The 19,832-nt window shown below is 40.1% G+C and overlaps 1 protein-coding gene and 1 pseudogene across 1 annotated transcript in view; one reads left to right on the top strand and one right to left on the bottom strand.

Annotated features, from left to right (window-relative positions):
- Positions 1–19,832, top strand: part of Agbl4 (ATP/GTP binding protein like 4) — a 1,438,400-nt gene that overhangs the window by 825,725 nt on the left and 592,843 nt on the right. The window contains exon 5 of the mRNA XM_017797967.1: positions 8,635–8,851. Coding sequence (XP_017653456.1) covers positions 8,635–8,851 — 217 coding nt within the window. The remainder of the gene's footprint in view (positions 1–8,634; positions 8,852–19,832) is intronic.
- Positions 5,941–6,790, bottom strand: LOC115070232 (annotated as a pseudogene).

The following is a 19,832-nucleotide window of genomic DNA, read 5'->3' as shown; positions in this document are numbered from 1 at the left end:
AAAGGTAAGCCTCGGAGCCCCAGAAAGAGGCTGTCAGCCCCAGAAAGAGGCTGTGGGTGTTGGAGGACCAGGGAAGTAGAGGGGGATGAGGGCAGGGCCAGGACCAGAAGCGATGCTCCTGGAGCCCAAGAAAGGGACTGAGTTGCTCTGGGTGAGAAGGATCAGGAAGCAGTATTGGTTCCCCAGGTGTCTGGGGCCCCGAGACTAGGAATGGCGCAGGGCCCAAACTAGGAGTATAGAACGGCGATGGGGGCGATGGAAGGGTGAATGTCACTTAGCGAGTCCCGGCGCGTAGAGCTGCGCTATAGACTTACCCCAAGAGGCCTGAGCCCTCCCCTGACTTTTACAATATTTCTGCCCCCTCTTCCTCTGAGTGGGTTTTTTAAAACCAAATTATTCTTATTACACTGGTGCATTTAAAAATTTAGCTCAGAGGTAGAGCGCTTGCCTAGCAAGTGCAAGGTCCTGGATTCAATCCTCAGCTCCGGAAAAAAAAAAAAATTCAAAATCTTGTGTGTGTGTGTGTGTGTGTGTGTTTTGTGTACTTGCTAGTGTGGATATATGTACATGTAGGGGGTGATGTGCGGAAGTATGCTCTCATGTGGAGGCTGAGGGTCAATCAATGCCTTGTGCCTTTCCTTGATCGCTCTCTGCCTTTATTTTCTGAGACAAGATTCCTCACTGAGTTTGAAGCTCATCAGATCAGTTAGGGTGACTGGCTAGCAAGTCCCCACAAATCCTCCTGTCTCCACATCTACTGCACAGGAATTATAGGCTATACCACCATGCTTGACATTTTTACTTGGATTCTGATTAATTCATACTTGTAAAGTAAGCACTTTCCCAACTGAACCATCTCCCCAGCCCCTCAAAATCTGGGTTTTGTTTTTTCTTTTTGCTTTTTCTTTTTCTTTCAAACTCTGTTTTCAAAATTAAGATTTTTTTTGTAAAAATGAAATTTATGTATCCAATATTACTACTTGGTTGATTTTAGATGATATTCTTTAGCTCCCTGCTTTGGAAATTAAGGATTGAAGACATTTTTAAAAAACAATTACATTTGGGACTAGAGAGATGGCTTAGTGGTTAAGAGCACTGACTGCTCTTGCAAAGGACCTGGGTTTGATTCCCAGCACCACATGGTGGCTAACAACCATCTGTAACTCCAGTTGCAGGGGAATCTGACGCCCTCTTCTGACCTCCATGGCATTGCACGACGCAGGTGCACTCACATACATGCAGGCAATACACTTATACACATAAAATAAAAATAATAAAATTTTAAAAGCATTTACATTTATTTCTATAAGCCCCAAGTGATTATTTTTGAAATGTAGTCACGCATTTTAATTAGTTCCTAGCTGCAACTGTATCTAGTACTATATCATTGCTCCAATCCTGTGTTCAAAATATGTCCAGTCTTCAGTACTGGGTCTTACCTTCAAGTTCTGGGAGGCAATCAAGGGCTGTGGCAATAGCCTGTGTAATTTCAGAAGGTTCTTGGACTATGCTAGTCAACAATTCAAGGAAGGCTTCGCCTTTCTGGCACTGTTTCTTGTTATGTAGCCTTTGGCTATACACAGGGACTCATGTAAAAATAGTGTATGTGTAATTTGTCATTAGGTTGTTGGACTAATGATTTACTCTGTTTTTTGGTTTTTTTACACTAGCTACGCATTACTTATCTCTCTCCTCTCTCTCTCCCTGGATAACCCTTCCATCATGACTTCCCCATTTAAAGTCTTCCCTTTTTCCCAGTTTCTCCCTTGATACCAGTCTCCTATGGTTCCACCTCTCCTTCTTTCTCTTTATCCCCAAAGTTCCTTGTGTAACCTTCCCTCCCCACTTAAATACCCCCATTTTATTCATTTCTCCCTTAGTAGCACTTTTTCCTTCAGGAGCAATCAACAGCTACCTAAGTAGACTAAAAACTCACTCACCAGGAGGAAACTCATGTGTGGTACTGTAAACATAGCCAAATATCCATGGCTGGATCGAGAGGTCATAGATCCTAGAGAAAACCCCCAAACTGTCACATCCTTAGACTAACATAATTTATTATTATGTTCAAAATATGTATCCTTGTTTTTACAGACAAATATCCCAGTCACTACTCAGCAAAGAAGGTGCTCATTGTTGGAGAAACCATAATAAACAGTTTTTAAGATGTGATCAAATCAAATGTCATAATTTTAGACATTTCTATTTTTCATAAAATACAATCATGGATCTACAATATGTATAAAATGTTTAAATATTTATGATCCACAGTTGTTCTATGAACTTGTCCTCCACCTGGCAAGTTATACTGGCAAGCTGTGGACAGAAGCAAGCTTGGATTCACCTGCTTGCTTTGATTACCACAAATAAATGACTATGGACGCTCTTTAGGAGGGGCACAGCAGACAGAGTCAGTCATGCCTTCCATCCAACCAGCTGGCCTGAGTGGTACATGGGAGAGACTAAGGATTAGGACAGTGGAAGCCAGAGAGAGGAGTTGGCCTTTGCCATCTTGGGCAGCAGCCAGGAGGTCACAGGTCTTTGCTGCAATGTAGAAAGGAGATCATTTGTGCCCACACTCTGTAAGTCACCCCCTCACCCACTGATCTATGTGGAAGCCCAATAAATTCTTTGGTTCCGCAAACTGTAATTTGGAGAACTTATACCTGGTTTTATCATAGGATGTGGGAGGAGGGGGCCATATAATATACATATAATACATATAATAACTGTGCCATTACACATAATAACTGTGCCAAGAGTAGTCTGTTATCTACACATAGTGACCATGAAGTTTGAAGCATGGGCCATGACAAAACTGATTGGTACAACTGGTACAAGTTACCAGCAGGACGACCATCTGTGAATACTTTCTCTACAACCATTTAGAGCTGAAGGAGCTAACTGCCCTCCAATATTTAGGCATAGCTTTTTTCTTGTTTTGTTTTAATCAGAGAAATACATCTGAATGAAATGAAAATTACAGTACCATTTACTGTGTTTCTCCATGTGTCACATGGCAGTCTCTACTCTTCACAACTGATTCATAGTAGTATTTTATTTTTATACCTGGAGAAACTCGGGCCCAACATTGCATGGCTGTTGAACAACAGAAGTAGGTTAGAGTCCAAGTTCACATTCTTCTTACTGTATACAATGGTTGCATTTCTAAAATATATCCAGAGCTTGCACTGGGCATAGCTCTGTTCAGTCAAAGCTAGCTCTTCTTTATTTATTCATTCATTCATCTAACTATGTATTGAATGTCTCCTATATGTTAGATTTCATAAACGATGACTACAGGAGATTCCAGTCTAGTGACTTCACAGCCTGAAGCCTTAGCATTGTCCCAGAATGAAGGATGGCAAAGTAAACTGGCTATATAATTTCATTGTAAGCTTGAATCAGTGAAGCTCTCTCCTGTTGCTCTATCCTGAGCAGACAGTATTCTTCTAATCCTGCTTCGTATACTGTCCTAGGCCCAGCAAAGGACAGAATTGAAATTACAATGCTTTTCACCTAAGAGTTCCACAACTGGGGGCTGGAGAGATGGCTCAGCAGTTAAGAACACTGACTATTCTTACGGAAGACCTGGGTTCGTATCCCAGTACCCATGTGGCAGCTAACGACTGTATGTAACTCCAGTTCCAGGGGATCCAACAGCCTTTTCTGTCCTCAAAGGGCATTGCATGACACAGGTACACTTACCTACATGCAGGCATAACACTCATACACATAAAATAAATAAATTAATTAATTAAAAATTTTAAGAAAGAGTTCCACAACAACCTGAGATGGTTATAGGACACTATACATTGACCACATTTTATGCACAGGAACAAGAAAGACAAGAGTTCAGCAAGACCTTGAACTCAAATCCAACTCTAAACTCCTTGTCCAGGGTCATCTTTTTTCTGCCTCTCAGAATCTGGAGAAGAAATAGATTTCATAGCTCATTCTCTCCTGGGATGGGGTGCTTGTCCCAGGAGTTTCTAGGTGCACTGACATTCTACCAGCAGCAGCCACAGGTGGGAATATTGTTGCTGTCCCTGACTAAGGGCAGTAATAACTGTCAGATATTCTCAGACTCCTAACCAGCCTCAGTAATTGGCTTTAATTTATTTTTTTTAATTTGGAATTAGAAGCAACTGCTGCCCCAGTGTGTGGGTATCCTTCTCCAGCCGGCTCCCAGAAAAAAAACTAAAATCTCTACTTGTAAAATAGATTGAAAAATAAACAATACTCTGTATAGCATAAAAAGGTTAATTCAAGAAAGGAGCCGTATCTTTTTTTATCCAAAATTCACCTGGTGATATACAGCACTGCCTCTCTCTTCCCACCCCTCATGCCCATTAGCCACTGATACAACTGATTTGATTAGACATGAAGCATAAAAATGTGTTGCCCATGTCTGAGCACTGCCTCCCCCTCTCTCTCTCGCTCCCTCCCTGTGGCTCACCAAGAGATTAACTGTGAAGAAATGCAGGGAAAGATAAGCATGGATGTGCTAGTGACAGGAACATTGTTATAGTTATTTGGGGAAGGTTAGGGTTGGAGTTAGAAGAGCAGGTTTTGTTTGTCTAGGGAGGGCAGATTTATAATACGGGCATTTATGCAAGGGGCCTAGCTGTGCCAGGCATGTAAGGACAGGGAAGCTTCCAATTGGCTCCAACTAGGTGATCGTCACTGCCATTCCAGACAAGCAAAGACTGAAGACTGTGTGTGGCATAGATAAAGCATGGGAGAGTCTGCTGCCCTCACAGAGGGAAAAGGGGAGACTCTGATCTCAATTTTAAATATACTGAGCAAGTAATGCCAATCATATTCCTGTCCTAAGTAAACAGGGAACCAGGAGTCTATAGCCATAATTGTTACATGTATCAGGTAGTACAGTCTTGGTGTGGTGGGAAATATGTGTGCTTACTAGTCAGACAGTAGTGTACAGCAATAGCACAGTATTGGTATATAGGACGTGCTTGACATATGATACTTTGGGAGCATCTGAGTGACTTTTTAATTTTAAGTGTATGAGTATTGTACCTGCATGTATGTAAGTGCACCTGTGTCATGCAGAGCTCATGGGTGACAGAAAAGGATGTCAGATTCCCTGGAATTAGAGTTACAGATGGTTGTTGGCCACCATGTGGGTGCTGGGATTCAAACCTGGGTCTTCTGCAACAGCAGCCAGTGCTCTTAACTGCTGACCCATCTCTCTAGCCCCATCTGAGTGACTGTGTAATACCTTTGTTTGGACACCTCTGTTAAGACTACTTTTTTCCTACCTCTTTTTCTGCTAATTTGAAGAGAAAAATTGTCTACCATCAAGAATGACCCTGGGGTTACTTACCTGGAGTTACATACCTATTTAAATCCATATTTTCTGTTTGGCTGGAGAGGAAATTAGAACTCATATATTTCAGGGATCCCAATGAGAGAATACAGTTTTAAAGAGCATTGTGTACTTGGTTCCAAAGTTCCTCTTCTTCCTTGTATTCTAGGAACCCCTAAAACGATGCTTTGATAGTTTAGTCAATGAATTTAAAGAGAAGGCAGATAGGATGGTAATGGGGAGAGAAACTGTTTACTTCCACTTCATTCCATATTAAGTCATAAAACTACTCATTCAGCAAGTGCGCATTGATTTCTCCAGGGCCAAGCATTTTGATAGCTTGTATGAATTTTGAGATGAATCAGAAAAGCAGTAGTGTCTATACTTAGTATTTATACCAATTAGTTCATCCTAGAGTTGCTGACAAAGAGTCAAAGAGAAAAATATCATTTGACCTGGAGTTTACTTCTCTACAATAGAAAAACTACTGTATTACAGAATAGTATGGGAAAAGCTAAGCCGGTACCCACCACCCTGTGCTTTCCTCGGCACTTTTAGATTCATAGCCATCTTCTCCCATGGCTCACCATTTCAGCCTTTCTGGTACCAAATTAAGATTCTTCAACTGAGGTGTCTGGTCCTCTGCTTGAAGACAGTAATTCACGATCTTCTCCTCCCTCCCCTCTGTGACTCCTTTCAGTTATGCTATCGAGTTGTAAATGAGGAAAGCAGTCTTTTGAGAAGTGTCTGTATCAAGGGATACAGCAAGATTGGTTATTTGACCATTGACTGGTATTAGAAACCATCTGAAGACCTCCTTGGAAGGTGGACAGGCGCTCCAGTCTGCGCTGATATGCTGCTGCACCATCAGTGGAACTCTCTCTTGCTAGATTTAGAGCATTAGTGTCTCAGTCCAGCCTAAGTCCAGCCATTTTCCTTCTTTCTTATATGTATTAAATTGTGCTTAATCTTCCCTGACGTCCAGGCTCTCATACTGAACCATGTTTTCATAGTTTCTGTACATGAGTAATGTACAGAAAACCCAGCCATGAACATTTCAGTGTTCTGTTTAACTTTGGAAAGAGCACCTCCCAGTTCCCTGCCAGCGTGCCCTTCATACTCACCACCATCTCTTCCTGCATCATACCACACATAGTCACCATTTTCTCTAGTTGCTGTCTTAAGTGCTGGTGACAACAAGGTTGGCTTGTCAAGGAAACCCTCAGGAATCTCTTATAGACAGGGCTCGTCGTTTTCTAACCCATGAAACTCCCTTTACACACAGATAATAGAAACCATGTTTACAGACAGGCCAACTAGATGAACGCATTTGCGGACAAACAGCACACTCGGGAACAGTTGGAGAAGGTACAGTATTAGAACAGGACTCATTGCCTACTTATTTGTAGGAATCATATTTACAGAGTGATCAGTGTCATCACAGTCAGCCATCATTTCCATCACAGAGGCCTCAAATGCTCATCACATTTATAAAATACCTTCTTTGCTGTCAGCTAGCTTGCAGTATTTTCTCTTTCACTGCTGATTCACTCCTTGGGCTCTCTGGCCCTAGCATCTTGTAGCCGTTTCTCCTTGGCCTTGGGGCCCACAGCAGACAAACAAAACCTTTTAATCTACTCTCTGTCCTCACATTTCATCTTGGCCTACATGGCTCCTTCAGGCCTCCCTGTGATCCAAGCTTCTGCACACATTTCTTCTTTCCTAAACCCTGTGCTTTATACTGAACCTATGCTTTATTTATACCTGACTCCTCAGTACAGTTACATGTCACAGTTCTGTGTGTTAGTACTTGATCTTTCCTCCATCTAGACAGACTCTTACTTGTTCGCTGACTTCCTACTCATAGATGTGGAATACAGTTGCTTGTAAACAAAGGTTTACATACTTTTTAAATGAACTAATCAATGGACAAAAGAATGTGCAAATAAGAATGTGTAAGTAAATGCTGATCCTCCCTAGCTCTCCCTTACCATTCAGTCTACATCAGCTTTTCTCTGCTCTGAAAAAAAGAGCTTTATCTCCTGGGGCATTTGAATCATACCCTTTCCCCTCACCCCATCTCCAAAGTGGGAGCAGGAAGATTGTAAGAACCAGAGGTCAGGGAGGCTGGGGTGAAACAGTCCTGGATATGACAGGACAGATCTACTCTTGGCCTTACAGCAAGTACAAGATCTACGCAAGATCAGACCAGTCAACCTTCCAGCATGGAGCAGGGAGGGACTCAGGAGCCTCTACACCTAGCTGAGGAACTATTGATAGTCAACGGCTGCTGGGGGGGAAGAGTCAGTTTTCCTTAGGAGTTTGGTTCCTGGTAGGTCAACCATGCTCCAGTGGATGGCCTCATACCTATGGGCAGCATAAACTGAACTCAGCACATAGGTTTTTAAAAAGAGGTTAGGTGTGGTAGCACATGCCTTTAATTCTAGCACTTGGGAGGCAGAGGCAGGCAGATTTCTATGAGTTCCAGGCCAGCTTGGTCTATATAGCTAGTTCCAGACCAGCTGGGGCTACAAAGGAATTCTGTCCCAAAAGAAAAAAAAGGACATAATGTTGGGAGGAGTTAAGGAAGGAATGGGAGATGACTATAATAGAAATACATATATAGCATAGCAATAGAATATGAAATTCTCCAAGATTTAATAAAATATATTTAAGAAAGAATGTTCTGTAGAAAGCAATAGTAATAATTTAGAGTAACACTGAATACTCTGTTCCATTCCCTTGAATATTCACAATGCATAATTTACTTTAAAAGCTCTGACTTAGTCTTATAATAAATAGAAAACAAATCCCAACTTCCCTGGAAGAAGTAGCCCTCTCTACAATGATATCTCTCACATCAAAATCTTTATTTGTCAAAGAAGCTTTCAGCATCTGCAACTGCATTGTCTATTTTTCACTGTATACTGGCTCTTTCCCTGTTAGAATATGCATTCCATGAAGATCAAGACCTTGCTTGTCCTGTTTACAATGTACAACCAGACCTTACCATAATGCCTAGGCATATAACAAGCACTCAGAATAAGGATTAAGAAATGTACACAACTGGTTCATCTTTGTTAACTTTGCATTTTTTTAAAAAATCGTGGAAGGATAGATCTAGCATTTGAACAAAGTGTTGCTCAAGTCCCATCTACTTTTGACCCTATGGTGTGTGGTCTTTTGCCATAACCTAGGTTCTTGATAAGAAAGCTTTTCTCCTAGGCATTCTTACTTTGTGTTACCTCTTGAAACTTAAACTACTATTTTTTATGTGTCTAAATCTCTTTGTTTGCATTTTTCAGGCAAAGACTACCACCCAAAAATGTTTACTACTACCGTTGCCCAGACCACAGGAAGAATTATGTGATGTCCTTTGCATTCTGTTTTGACCGAGAAGATGATATTTACCAGTTTGCTTACTGCTACCCATATACGTATACTCGCTTCCAGCATTATCTTGACAGCTTACAAAAGAGAAACATGGATTACTTCTTCCGGGAGCAGCTAGGCCAGAGTGTGGTAAGGCTGGTATTATGTTTGGGATAGTCATTTAGAAATAGGCAGTGCTGGAGCGGGGAGTTAGCAAAGGGGTTTTATAGGATGCAAATATGAATGTTACTGTTCTATAGGACTATATGCTTTGGAGTGTTTATGAATTTATTAATATTAAATAATACTGTGATTTAATTATTCTAGACCTAATAATAATTACATACTATATTTTAAAAAGATTGTTTTGAAAGTGTGATTCATTGCTCTAAGGGCACCAGGAAGTAACAGAATAAAATTTGAGTCAGTGATTGTTTCTCTGAATGAACCTGAAACAGCTCTCTTACGAAAGTTCTGCAGGATTCCAAAGTCTCTGAGAGAAAAGGTGTCTATTATGTGTCACAAGAGGCAGGAAAGCATTTTATGATAGTGAACCTCTGGAATGGGGAATAAATGTGTTTCTTTGTGAAATTTGCCTTGAGTACAGGTTAAAAAGTGGTACGCTGATCACAATATACTCTGTGTCTGCCCTCTGTCAGTTCCCAACCCTTCTTCCCATCTACAGATTTAGTTTCCTGGGTCTCAAGATTTCAATCTTCCAATCCATAATAGTTTTTTACTGTTCATGTGACAAATTACTCTGAACTAGGTGACTTAAATACAAATTTATTACCTTGTAATTATGGAGATTAAAAGATCAGAGTAGGTCTCACTGGACTAAAGTAAGGATATTAGCAGATCCACTTTCGTCTCAAGGCTCTGGAGAAGAATGCTTTCACTGCCTTTTCCACCTTCCAGAAGCTGCTTCCATTCCTTGGTTTGTGGGTCCCTTTTTTTTCAAAATTATAAATTTATTTTTAAATTATTTATTTAATAACCACATGATTAGAAGTTGAATTAATGCAGTTATACAGTATTGAACTCAGTATAAACCTTGTAAGATATAAAATTGAATGAGGTTTTACCCTTTAAGAAAGATCTCCATTTCATTAAAAAATATACTGTTTCCTACAGAAAAAATCTCATTTTAATGCTACTAACACTTAGATGTTTGCACATGTGTCTCTAATCTCTATCTATCTGATTATTACTAGTCATAGCTGGTTACACTCTGATCCTTGGCACCTGAGTATGGAAATAAAGTCATCAGGTAGATTTCAATGGCAATGTTTTTCACATCTCCTAATTAACACGAAGCAAATTTTTATGCTTCTTTCTCAAATATAACTCATTTCCTTCTATTTTGAAGTCATTGATGACTGTTGGGTCTCTCTCACACTGCATCACTCTGATGTTAACTTTCCTGAATCCCTCTTTCACTTGTGTCTTTATGATTGAGTTGGACTCACCAAAAATAATCCAGGATCATTTTCTCATCTTAATATATTTAACTAAATCATACCTGTAAACTACCATGTGTCATGTAAAGTAACGTACTCACAATTTCTAGGACTTAGGACATGAGTATCTTAGGGAGGGGTTGCATTATTTTACCAGAAACATTTTTTGCCCCTTTGGTATCTTCCTCTTTCTCCTGCCCAAACAGACCTTGAAGTTTTTCTGCTCACTGACCACCTAAGTTTTGCTCCTTATTCAGTATGTTGGTTGATAGAAACAAGAAAAAAACATAGAATAATTTAGTTTTATGTTGCATTATGTAAATCTGTATTGTGCCTTAAGAGAGCTATATTGAACTGTTCTTGGAGGCGCCAAGTAAATACAAGGACGGAATTGGAAGAAGACACTAGGGCTTTTGGCATGTCTTGGTGGAGAAATGTACTTTGTCTAGTGACTATAGGTTTTATATATGAGTCTCACTTTTAAATAAATCCCCCAGAAAAGAGTAATAAAGAAGGTATATGTATGGCACAGGTTCTGGAGAGTCAAATCTGATCACAATAATATTCTGGTAGTCTGAGGTTCTCTATCCTCTAAAATCTTGCCTCCACTCTAACCTTCTTCCCCACAGTGTTTCTGGTGGGTGCCATTTATATCTGATACCCATGTGTTGAACTAAAATTGGCACACATGGTGTATCAGCATGCTAAAAGGTAGTAGATGGTAGGCCAAAATAAGGATATCTCAGGTAAGATTTAATTTACAAGGTGTAGACAGTATTTAGGAAATCATATGACACAATGAAGTTTCCTAGGGCCAGTAACAGGTCAAAGGGTTTGAAAATAGGGAATGGTTGTATTTAAGAAACACAGTTAACCTGAGATTCCATCTCAAGAAGTAAGCTGAGAAAAACAAATACAATCATAGATTGTTTAATTGCAAGAATATGCACTGAGAAAGGCCACCTTAGGTGATTTTGTGAAAGCATCACAGAGTGTTCTTACACAAACTAAAATGGGTATGTGCAGGGGCTGGAGAGATGGCTCAGCAGTTAAGAGAACCGGCTGCTCTTACATAAGACCCAAGTTTGATTCCCAGCACCCACATGGCAGCTAACAAACATCTGTAACTCCAGTTCCAAGGGATCCAATGTCCTCTTCTGACCTCCGTGGGCATTGCATGACACAGGTGCACTTACACACATGCAGACAATTCACTCATACACATAAAAAATAAAAATAATAAACAAATTTTTTTCTAAATAGTGAAAAGTAAAATGGGTATGGCAGTACTAGGTGATGTAATCTCCAGGGGCCACCAGTGACTATGTGCCTGCCGTTGACCAAAATGCAATGTATAGCAAGACTATAGGTGGTCCTCCTTCTCTTACTTCTCTCTGCCCTCCCCATAAGGCTCCCTACTGCCCAACCCAACTAGGAACCAGAAGGCAAGACAGGCCATTGATGTACCTCTCACAGATCATCCTGCCAAGGGAGAACAAAGCATGGACAAGGGTACAGAGTGGATACAGAGGGGCAAAAGGAGCTTATCAAACACAATTCTATCAATGATGTGTTACTAGAGATAGTGAGATTATTTGAAATTGAGTGGTTTAAGAGAGTCCAAGATAAATTTTACAACATATATGAATTGATAGATAACTTAAGAAAAAGAGATATTCATTTAATATCCATGCTTTTAAAAAGAGAATCTGTAAATTTCCCTCATTTGTCCACCGAAATCCCCTTTATACCAGACAGAATATAGGTACTCATTGACTGGCTATTGAGTAGGTGATTGAATTAATAAAAGAATTACTTCCAAAACAACAGAAAGCTGGTAAGAGAGATAATAAATTATCAGAAAATAACAGCTAAAGTAACAACATAAATGATATGGAAGTTTATTTCTTCTCTATGTAAAAATCTAGATTCCGGTAGTCTACAGTAGGTCTTGTGTCTCTGTTCTTGGAAGCCTCAGGGAATCAGTGTTCTCTCAGCTTTATCTTTCTGTCATTGCTAGGCAGTGTTCTTCAACCTCATGATCCAATGTGGAGTTCTACCATTTCATCCATGTTCTAGGCATAAAGATGAAGGGAGTAGGATAAAGAAAAAGAAGCAGTTATGTGGCATGATACTCAGTAGAGCTCATATTCTTATTTAAGTAAAGGAAGGGTAAGAATTGAAGTCTTTTTCCTGAGTGGCCATGTCTCATCTAAAAACTAATGGTCATATAGCTAATTTGGATGGAGAATAATTTGATGTTGAAAAACAACTAAAGTTTCTGCCACAGAAAACCTCATTTCTGCTTCCACCTCTAGCATGAATTGAACTTGTATGACCTTACATGTTGCTTCCCCTTTCTTGGGATCATTTTTTACCATTATCATAAAGTAAATATTAGACTTGAATGGAGGGTCTCAAATTATTCTTTAAGGAGTTTCTCAGAAAAAAAAAAAAAAGAACTTAGTTTAGATACTATAAGAGCCATGGGAGGTTTGTACAAACCTTGGTATTCTAGAAATGAAGGTATTTTATACCAGAGGAAATATGCATACCTAAGTAATTACAATATTTTAAAGTACATAATTAGAGAGATCATGAATTGTTTAAAGAGTTAATGACCAGAATAAGTATCACGCAGAAGATGAGCTTTAAGCTGAGTCATTAAAGATTAGTAGGGTTACTGAATACAGAGTTGGGAATCAGGTATCCTAGAAAACAGAGAGGACTGCAGTCATTGCATGTTGATTGCCTGATTGGAATGGGGAATTCACACTAAGGGCTTCTGGAAGATTAAAACAGGTAGGATGGCTGGAGTCAAACTCTTGGAAAGCCCTGGTTCTCATATTGGCATTATCCTGTTTTCAGATGTTGGTCTGTTTCTTCATATAAATAGCTCTATTTACTTCTTACAATAGTTTATGGATGGGAAAAAATGTCCCAGGAATTAAATAAGGCTAAAATTTAAGTTGTTTTGCCAAAGCCACATAGTTAACTTACATCAGAGCCAACATTTAAACTAATCCTTAATTCTGACATTATTTCCTAACCCTCTGATAAGCATATTGAGACTCTAAAAGAACTTTGCTAAAAGAAGTCACCTTATCCGAAGCAGCGTCTTAAGGAAGTAAATGTAATTGCTACTTAAGGTGTACCTGTGCCAGCTGAACTAGATGGGGAGCTCTGTGGATTGATTCAGTCTCCTCATGTTGAGACTTAAGGCAGATAGTAGAGAGTTTTACAGTTTCTGGCATACTTTTATAGGCAGGATGACTCTTGGTTTCTAGGGTATTTGGTGTGGCTTGTGTCTGAGGCCCAACTATAATTAGTTAATTCTTATCCCAATTTGGAGGGAGGATAATTACAAGCAAGAAGGATAAATATGCCAGCATGAAGATCTAAGAGAGAGCAGAGAAGAAGCAAACTTGGTTTTTAAGCTCTGGAACTGTTAGTCATCGTGATCATGGCCCCCAGCCGTCTTAGCGATCCCGATGACATTTCATCTTGTTATTACTCATCACTAGTACTTCTAATCCAACAAACCAAAACTCTTTTGTAAATAAAGACATCTTGGGAAAGATATTTTCTGTGATTATTATCTTCTTGACATATTACCTTCATTGAGGTATAAGGTATGATCTACATATCATAAAATGTACCAGTGCTAATGATATAATAGTATGATTTTTGGCAAGTATTTCACCCAATCTATTCCTATCTTGTAATTTATTTCACTATCCATTTCTCTTAAGGAATACAATTTCTGAAAATTTGAAGTCAAATGTATCTTTTTTTTTAATTGTTGAATTTTATGTCTGGATTCTCAGGGAGTGACCCCAGTGTTTCTATAAGCTAATGTCAGCTATAATAGAGTTGAAGTTATACTCACCCTCAATCCAGTAAGGTATATTTTTGTTTACTTGCTTGCATTGTGAGACAGTCTTTCTATATAGTCCAGGCTGGAATGGAAACTACCATCCTCCTGCCTTAGCCTCAGACTGCTGCTGGTATTACAGGAATCTACTACTGTGCCTGGGTCAATGAGGTGATCTACAGAAGATTTTTTAGGGTGCAGTTGTGAGCCCTGCTTCTTAAATTGGTAGGTTTCTAGTTGTTTGTTTCAATCCTTTACTTGAGCCTGCTAGGACAATACTGATTCTTAGAATCTCTTATCTGTAGTATATTATTAATTTCACTCCAAAATTTTTTACTTAATTAATACTTTAAAGTATAACTCAAGGATTACTTTAACAGGATAAGATGCCAGAACAAGAACAGAGTTTCATGCATATTAAATTTGTCCAAGATTGGCATTTTTACATTAATTTTATATTAATCCCTAGGCTGTTAAATCACTTAACCATACCAAGATTTTACCTGGCTCCAAATCTGTCCAATTAAATTCAATTTAGTTAGATTTGCTTTCTTTTTTCTGTGCTAGATTCTATATGAGATTTAGAAATAAGCAAAATACAGTCTCTGTTTCATCCATTTCTCCATATTTTTCATAAAGATTGTGCAAACAGCTTTTCTAGTGGCTAGTTCAATTCCATGGTGAATAAGAGAGAACCAGATGACAAAGGGCAAAATTTAGAAAAGGAAGTACTTGTTGAAGAAAGGTCAAAGTCCATGGGATGACACACTGAAGACCCTGGGAAATTCGAATTCACACTGGCGCTGCAATCCCTTCTTGTGTCAAGGCTTTGGTTCCCAAATCAGAGAGCGGAAGTAGTAGGGTGCTCTTAACCTGAATTTACAGTAAAGCCTAATTAGGTTACAGAGAGAAGGTTCTGAAAAATCCCATCTTGAAAGATTTTCAGAATCTAAACCACATCAAGAGAGAGACTGAATGAGGTTGGGGAGCTTCATCTCTGAGACAAAACCTGGAAACCTGAGGAAGAAGAGCATCAGAATGTTAAGTGAGACCTGGAGAATTTAAGATGTGGAGCACGACCAAATCTAGCACAATCTCCAGGTGGACTTGTGTGGAAGTCCAGCATCTCAGAAAGGGATATGGAAGGGGAAAGTAAAAGAACAGAAGCTGGGGCTGGAGTGATAGCTCAGCAGTTAAGAACACTGGTTGTTCTTGAAGAAGACCCGGGTTCAGATCCCAGCACCCACATGGCAGCTAACCCACGTGGCAGTCCCAGGGGATCCGACAGCCTCTTCTGACCTCCATGGGCACTGCGTGACATGGGTGCACTTACTTACATGCAGGCAATACACGCATACATATAAAATAAAAATAACAAATAAAAAAAATTTAAAACCAGAAGGCAATACCATCTAAAAGAGGCTATAGTGGGCAGCACAGGTGTGACTGGCATAACTTAAAAATAGCTAGTCCTCTTCTATTCTTTCTGATCCTCCCTTCCTTCTTTCTTTTCCTTTGAAGTAAAATATGGAATTGCAGCTAGCCACGCAAGTCAGAAAATAGATGGAATGAAATCACATCTTTTTGGTTTAATTTTAAATTAAATAATTGTTGGAGGATAGAAATTTCAATTATCAACTCCTAATCTACTAAACTGGGAGGTCTATGGCCCCTCACCTACACCAAACTTTATCCTAATCAGACTGGTTGAATTAAATGACTGTGGTTCTTTTGGATCCCTTCCAGTAGCCCACTTTACCAGGCACCATTCTCTTGGCATAGATTTTCCTATTCCCTCCAAAAGGAGTCAAAATTAATTGAAACAGATATGCCCCCTTAGCATCTAGCTGAGGGGTTTCTAGTGTACTCTGCCAAGGCAAGTGGTCACCCATTCCAAACTTACTGTGAATGAACAAACTCTTGAGAACAAAGATGCTAAGAGAGATGGTTGAAAACAGTCTGGCAAAGTCTGCTAGGATCTCCGGGAAGTAAGTCAAGAGGCACTGGATGGCAGCAACCAGCAAAAGTGCAAAATGACCAATAATCTCTTGTATCAACACCAAAGTAAAATAGAGATCTTTGCAGAATAGGAGAAGCCAGTGCCCGAGAAAAGACTGAGGTGGTTTGAAGAGTTTGTTCCTTTCAGTCAGAGTAGTGCGATAGCAGACAGGTGCACTGTAGCCACAGCTTTAGACAGACTCACAGACATTTCAAAGGGCAGACAAAGAGGATGTAGGCAGATGTTGTGCATAGCAGAGGCGCCAGCACAGAGAAAAGAGGTGCTGGGAAACACCGTCTTTCTCTGCATTTGACCAGAGCAGGAAGCAAGAAGCCTTTTTTAAAAGGATTCTGCTGGTTTGGCAGCTTGGCTACCCTAGACTCTACTGAGCCACACACTCTGGAGACCCTGAAACTAATATGTTGAACCCTGAGGTCAAAATACCCATGGATAGTGGGGAAGAAATTTGAATCAGTAAAATGAAAATCTGATTGGAACCAGATCCTGCAGTGGAACACAGTCCAAGTATGCACTGGACAGAAGGAAGAACCACAGAGGGGCATGCCCAGCATTTGCAGCCCTATTAACGAAGGGCCTCCCACAGTCAGGACCAGCAACTACAAAGGACAGCCCAGAGGTGTGGACAGCATCTGCCTCCAGCCTGTGAACATGTGACTGGAATTGCTGAGCCCAGGACAGACAGTAGTCAGACCCTGCACCCCACCTATCTCTCTTCCTTTCACTTTCATTCCTCCTTTATTTAATGTTCAATGTCTATTTGTTCTCTCTCTCTCTCTCTCTCTCTCTCTCTCTCTCTCTCTCTCTCTCTCCCTCTCATTTTTTCATGTCTTTTCCCCTTTTTTTTCATGTTGGTTTTGATAAACGCCAGCGGGAGAACAATTTAAACTCCAGCTGGCCTGGTTTGGGGTATGTCCCTACTCCACTCCCCTGAGAGCTGCGCTTATTTTAGATTATTTTATCGTGGTTCCTTTCCTCTTTATTCATTCTACGTTTGGCCTGAGTTGCCTAATCTCTTCCTTTGTCCCTATTCTTTTCTTCTATTTACTTTTCCTTCTAATTTTGCTGTCATCACAATACTGTTTGTTATTTTATTCTTCTTTATTCCATTCCACTCATGTTCTGATGCATGTAATACTATCAATATTTCTTTACTTCTTAAAATGATTGAAGGGGCAATTGTTTTTAACAGACTTTACTATGATTTCATTGTGGGCCTACTATTAGTAATTGTTTATTCACACACTGTTCTGCTTTCAGGTAGAAGTAGAACTGAAAGTGAAAGTAGAAGTAAAACTGGGGAGAGAAAGGGACCTAACGGGGAGAAGAGAGGTGTGAAGGGGAATAGGATCCTGCACAATATATACTTGTCTGAAAATGTCCTTGTGTAATGTCCTCATGTAATGTATAATGAACAAACGCCAGCGGGAGAACAATTTAAAATTAAAACAAGGCCAGGCAGGATGGCACACTCTTTAATCCTAGCACCTAGGAGGCAAAGGAGGTAGATCGCTGTGATATCAAAGCCACTGTGGGAGGTTCTACATAGCAAGCAAGTTCCAGGCCAGCTAGGGATATAGGGAGACCCTGTCTAAAAATCAAATAACAAATAAGCAAATAAAACCAAAAAAAAAAAAAAAAGATAAACCCATAAAACAGGGCATTGTGGCCCTGGTTTTTCATTCTGTTAGAAAAGGTAGGAATATTTCTGAAGTCGTCAAGCCTCACCCTGACTACCAGTCATCTGCCTCATTCTTGGGCTCCCTAGTTCAGTGACTATATCACCATCACTCCAGTTGTCAATGCTAGAAATCTGCCTTATTTAACTCCTCAGTTCTAGTCTCTCCTCATGTATTATCATCAAGTGTGATCAAGGCTGCATCTTAGTATCCTTAGAATATGCCCTTCTTTATCTCTGTTGCCATAGCCCTCATTCAGACCATCAGCATCCTAAAAGTTACAACAGCTTCTTTAGTCAAGAGGTAGAAGATATAACGTGAGCAGGTTCCCAGGCTATGTGTCCTTATGTAGCTGCCTCAGCCTTGTGGGACTGTCAGTAAGTCCCAGCTCTCATTCTAACCAAGTGCTCAACCATCATTAACCTGGCCTGGTCAAAGACTCTGAAGTAAGGCACTCATGAAACATCATCTTAGTTACAGTGACAGATGCTACTCTGAAGCCATTCTTTCCCCTCCACACATAAAACAACAGATTTTGAGCTTCATCAGTCTGGACAACCCCCAACCACTCCTTGTTGCTGGGTTCTACTGTCATTTAGGATACTTCCCTCAACTGTGAAGGACCCTGGCCTGTAATTATCTTTTCTATTTCACACTACCATCATATTGTCTGACTTCAATATTCATGAAAATGATCCATGAATGCCCTTTCGGTAGTTTAGGATAGGCATCAAATTTTGAGGGCATTCTGTAAAATCCTGAAAAATCTGGCTCTGTGGGCTTCTTGGACCTCTCTCAATACACTCTTTGTCATGCTGTCTATGTTCTGCCCATACTGATTTTATGATTTCCGTGAGCCATGGATCATTCTCCCTAACATGCAATTACCGTACAGTATCCCATCTACCCAGAATATTCTTTCTCTTTGCCTAATCGTTTCTGCTTCTGATTTCAGGATCCAGTTTAAACATCCCTTCTTCAAAGAATTCTTCATTTCCACTTTCTCCCCAAGTCTAGTTCAAGAACTTCTGTAATATACTTGATTCCTCCCTTAAAACATCGCTCTTCTAAGGACTTACTCATTAACCATCTAAGTATGAAGTTCCAGAGCTGTTTAAGCCCCAATGAGGACAGACCCCATGTCTACATTATACATTGCTCTATTCATAAGGACAGAGTGTTAGGCCCATTGGTGTTTCTCAAAGGAATTGAAGCTCCACCTCTATCTTCTCCTCACATTCTAATCACTATATCACTGCCAGAGAAACTGCGTTGATCCTTCTTATGATGAAAGAGGTCCAACATCTTTTTATGTACTTCTTACACATTTGTACATCTTTCTTGGAGGAATATCTACCATTATTAAATTGATTTATTCATTCTCTTTTTATTAGCGAGTTGTAGAATTCTTTGTATGTTCTATATACAAACCCTGTGTTAGTTATCTTTTCACTAAATACCCTCAAATGATTCAAAGGCCTATAGAGTCAAATTTGTGCTCCCAAATGCACTTCAGTGTGGGTTCATCCACTGGAGCTTGCTCAACCTACCGAGTCTCAGCCTTAAATGAGACTGACTCTCCCCGTCCCAGCCGACATCGGTTGCCAATACTTCCTCAGTTAAGGTTGGGGTTTCTTACCTCCCCAAGTCTAGGTTGGAGTTTTTGTCTGGCTTGACTTTATATGGGACTTGTGCATGCTGTCATCATTACTGTGAGTTCATATGAGTAGCTGACCAGCTCTCTGGAAAACTCTGCTCAGCCTTAAATGAGACTGACTCTCCCCGTCCCAGCCGACATCGGTTGCCAATACTTCCTCAGTTAAGGTTGGGGTTTCTTACCTCCCCAAGTCTAGGTTGGAGTTTTTGTCTGGCTTGACTTTATATGGGACTTGTGCATGCTGTCATCATTACTGTGAGTTCATATGAGTAGCTGACCAGCTCTCTGGAAAACTCTGTTTCCTTGTGGTCATCCACCACCTCTAGCTCTTATAATCTTTCTGCCCCCTCTGTGCAATGATCCTTAAGCCTTGGGATGCAGAAGTTGATATAGGTGTCTATTCAGGAATAAGCGGTCTATAGCCTGTTATTCTCTGTACATTGG

This window comes from Nannospalax galili, unplaced genomic scaffold, assembly GCF_000622305.1.
Source record: "Nannospalax galili isolate Female #2095 unplaced genomic scaffold, S.galili_v1.0 scaffold655, whole genome shotgun sequence".
In the NCBI taxonomy this organism is placed as follows: Eukaryota; Metazoa; Chordata; class Mammalia; order Rodentia; family Spalacidae; genus Nannospalax; species Nannospalax galili.
Note: the sequence above shows the minus strand (reverse complement) of the source record. Positions and strands in the feature narration are given on the sequence as shown.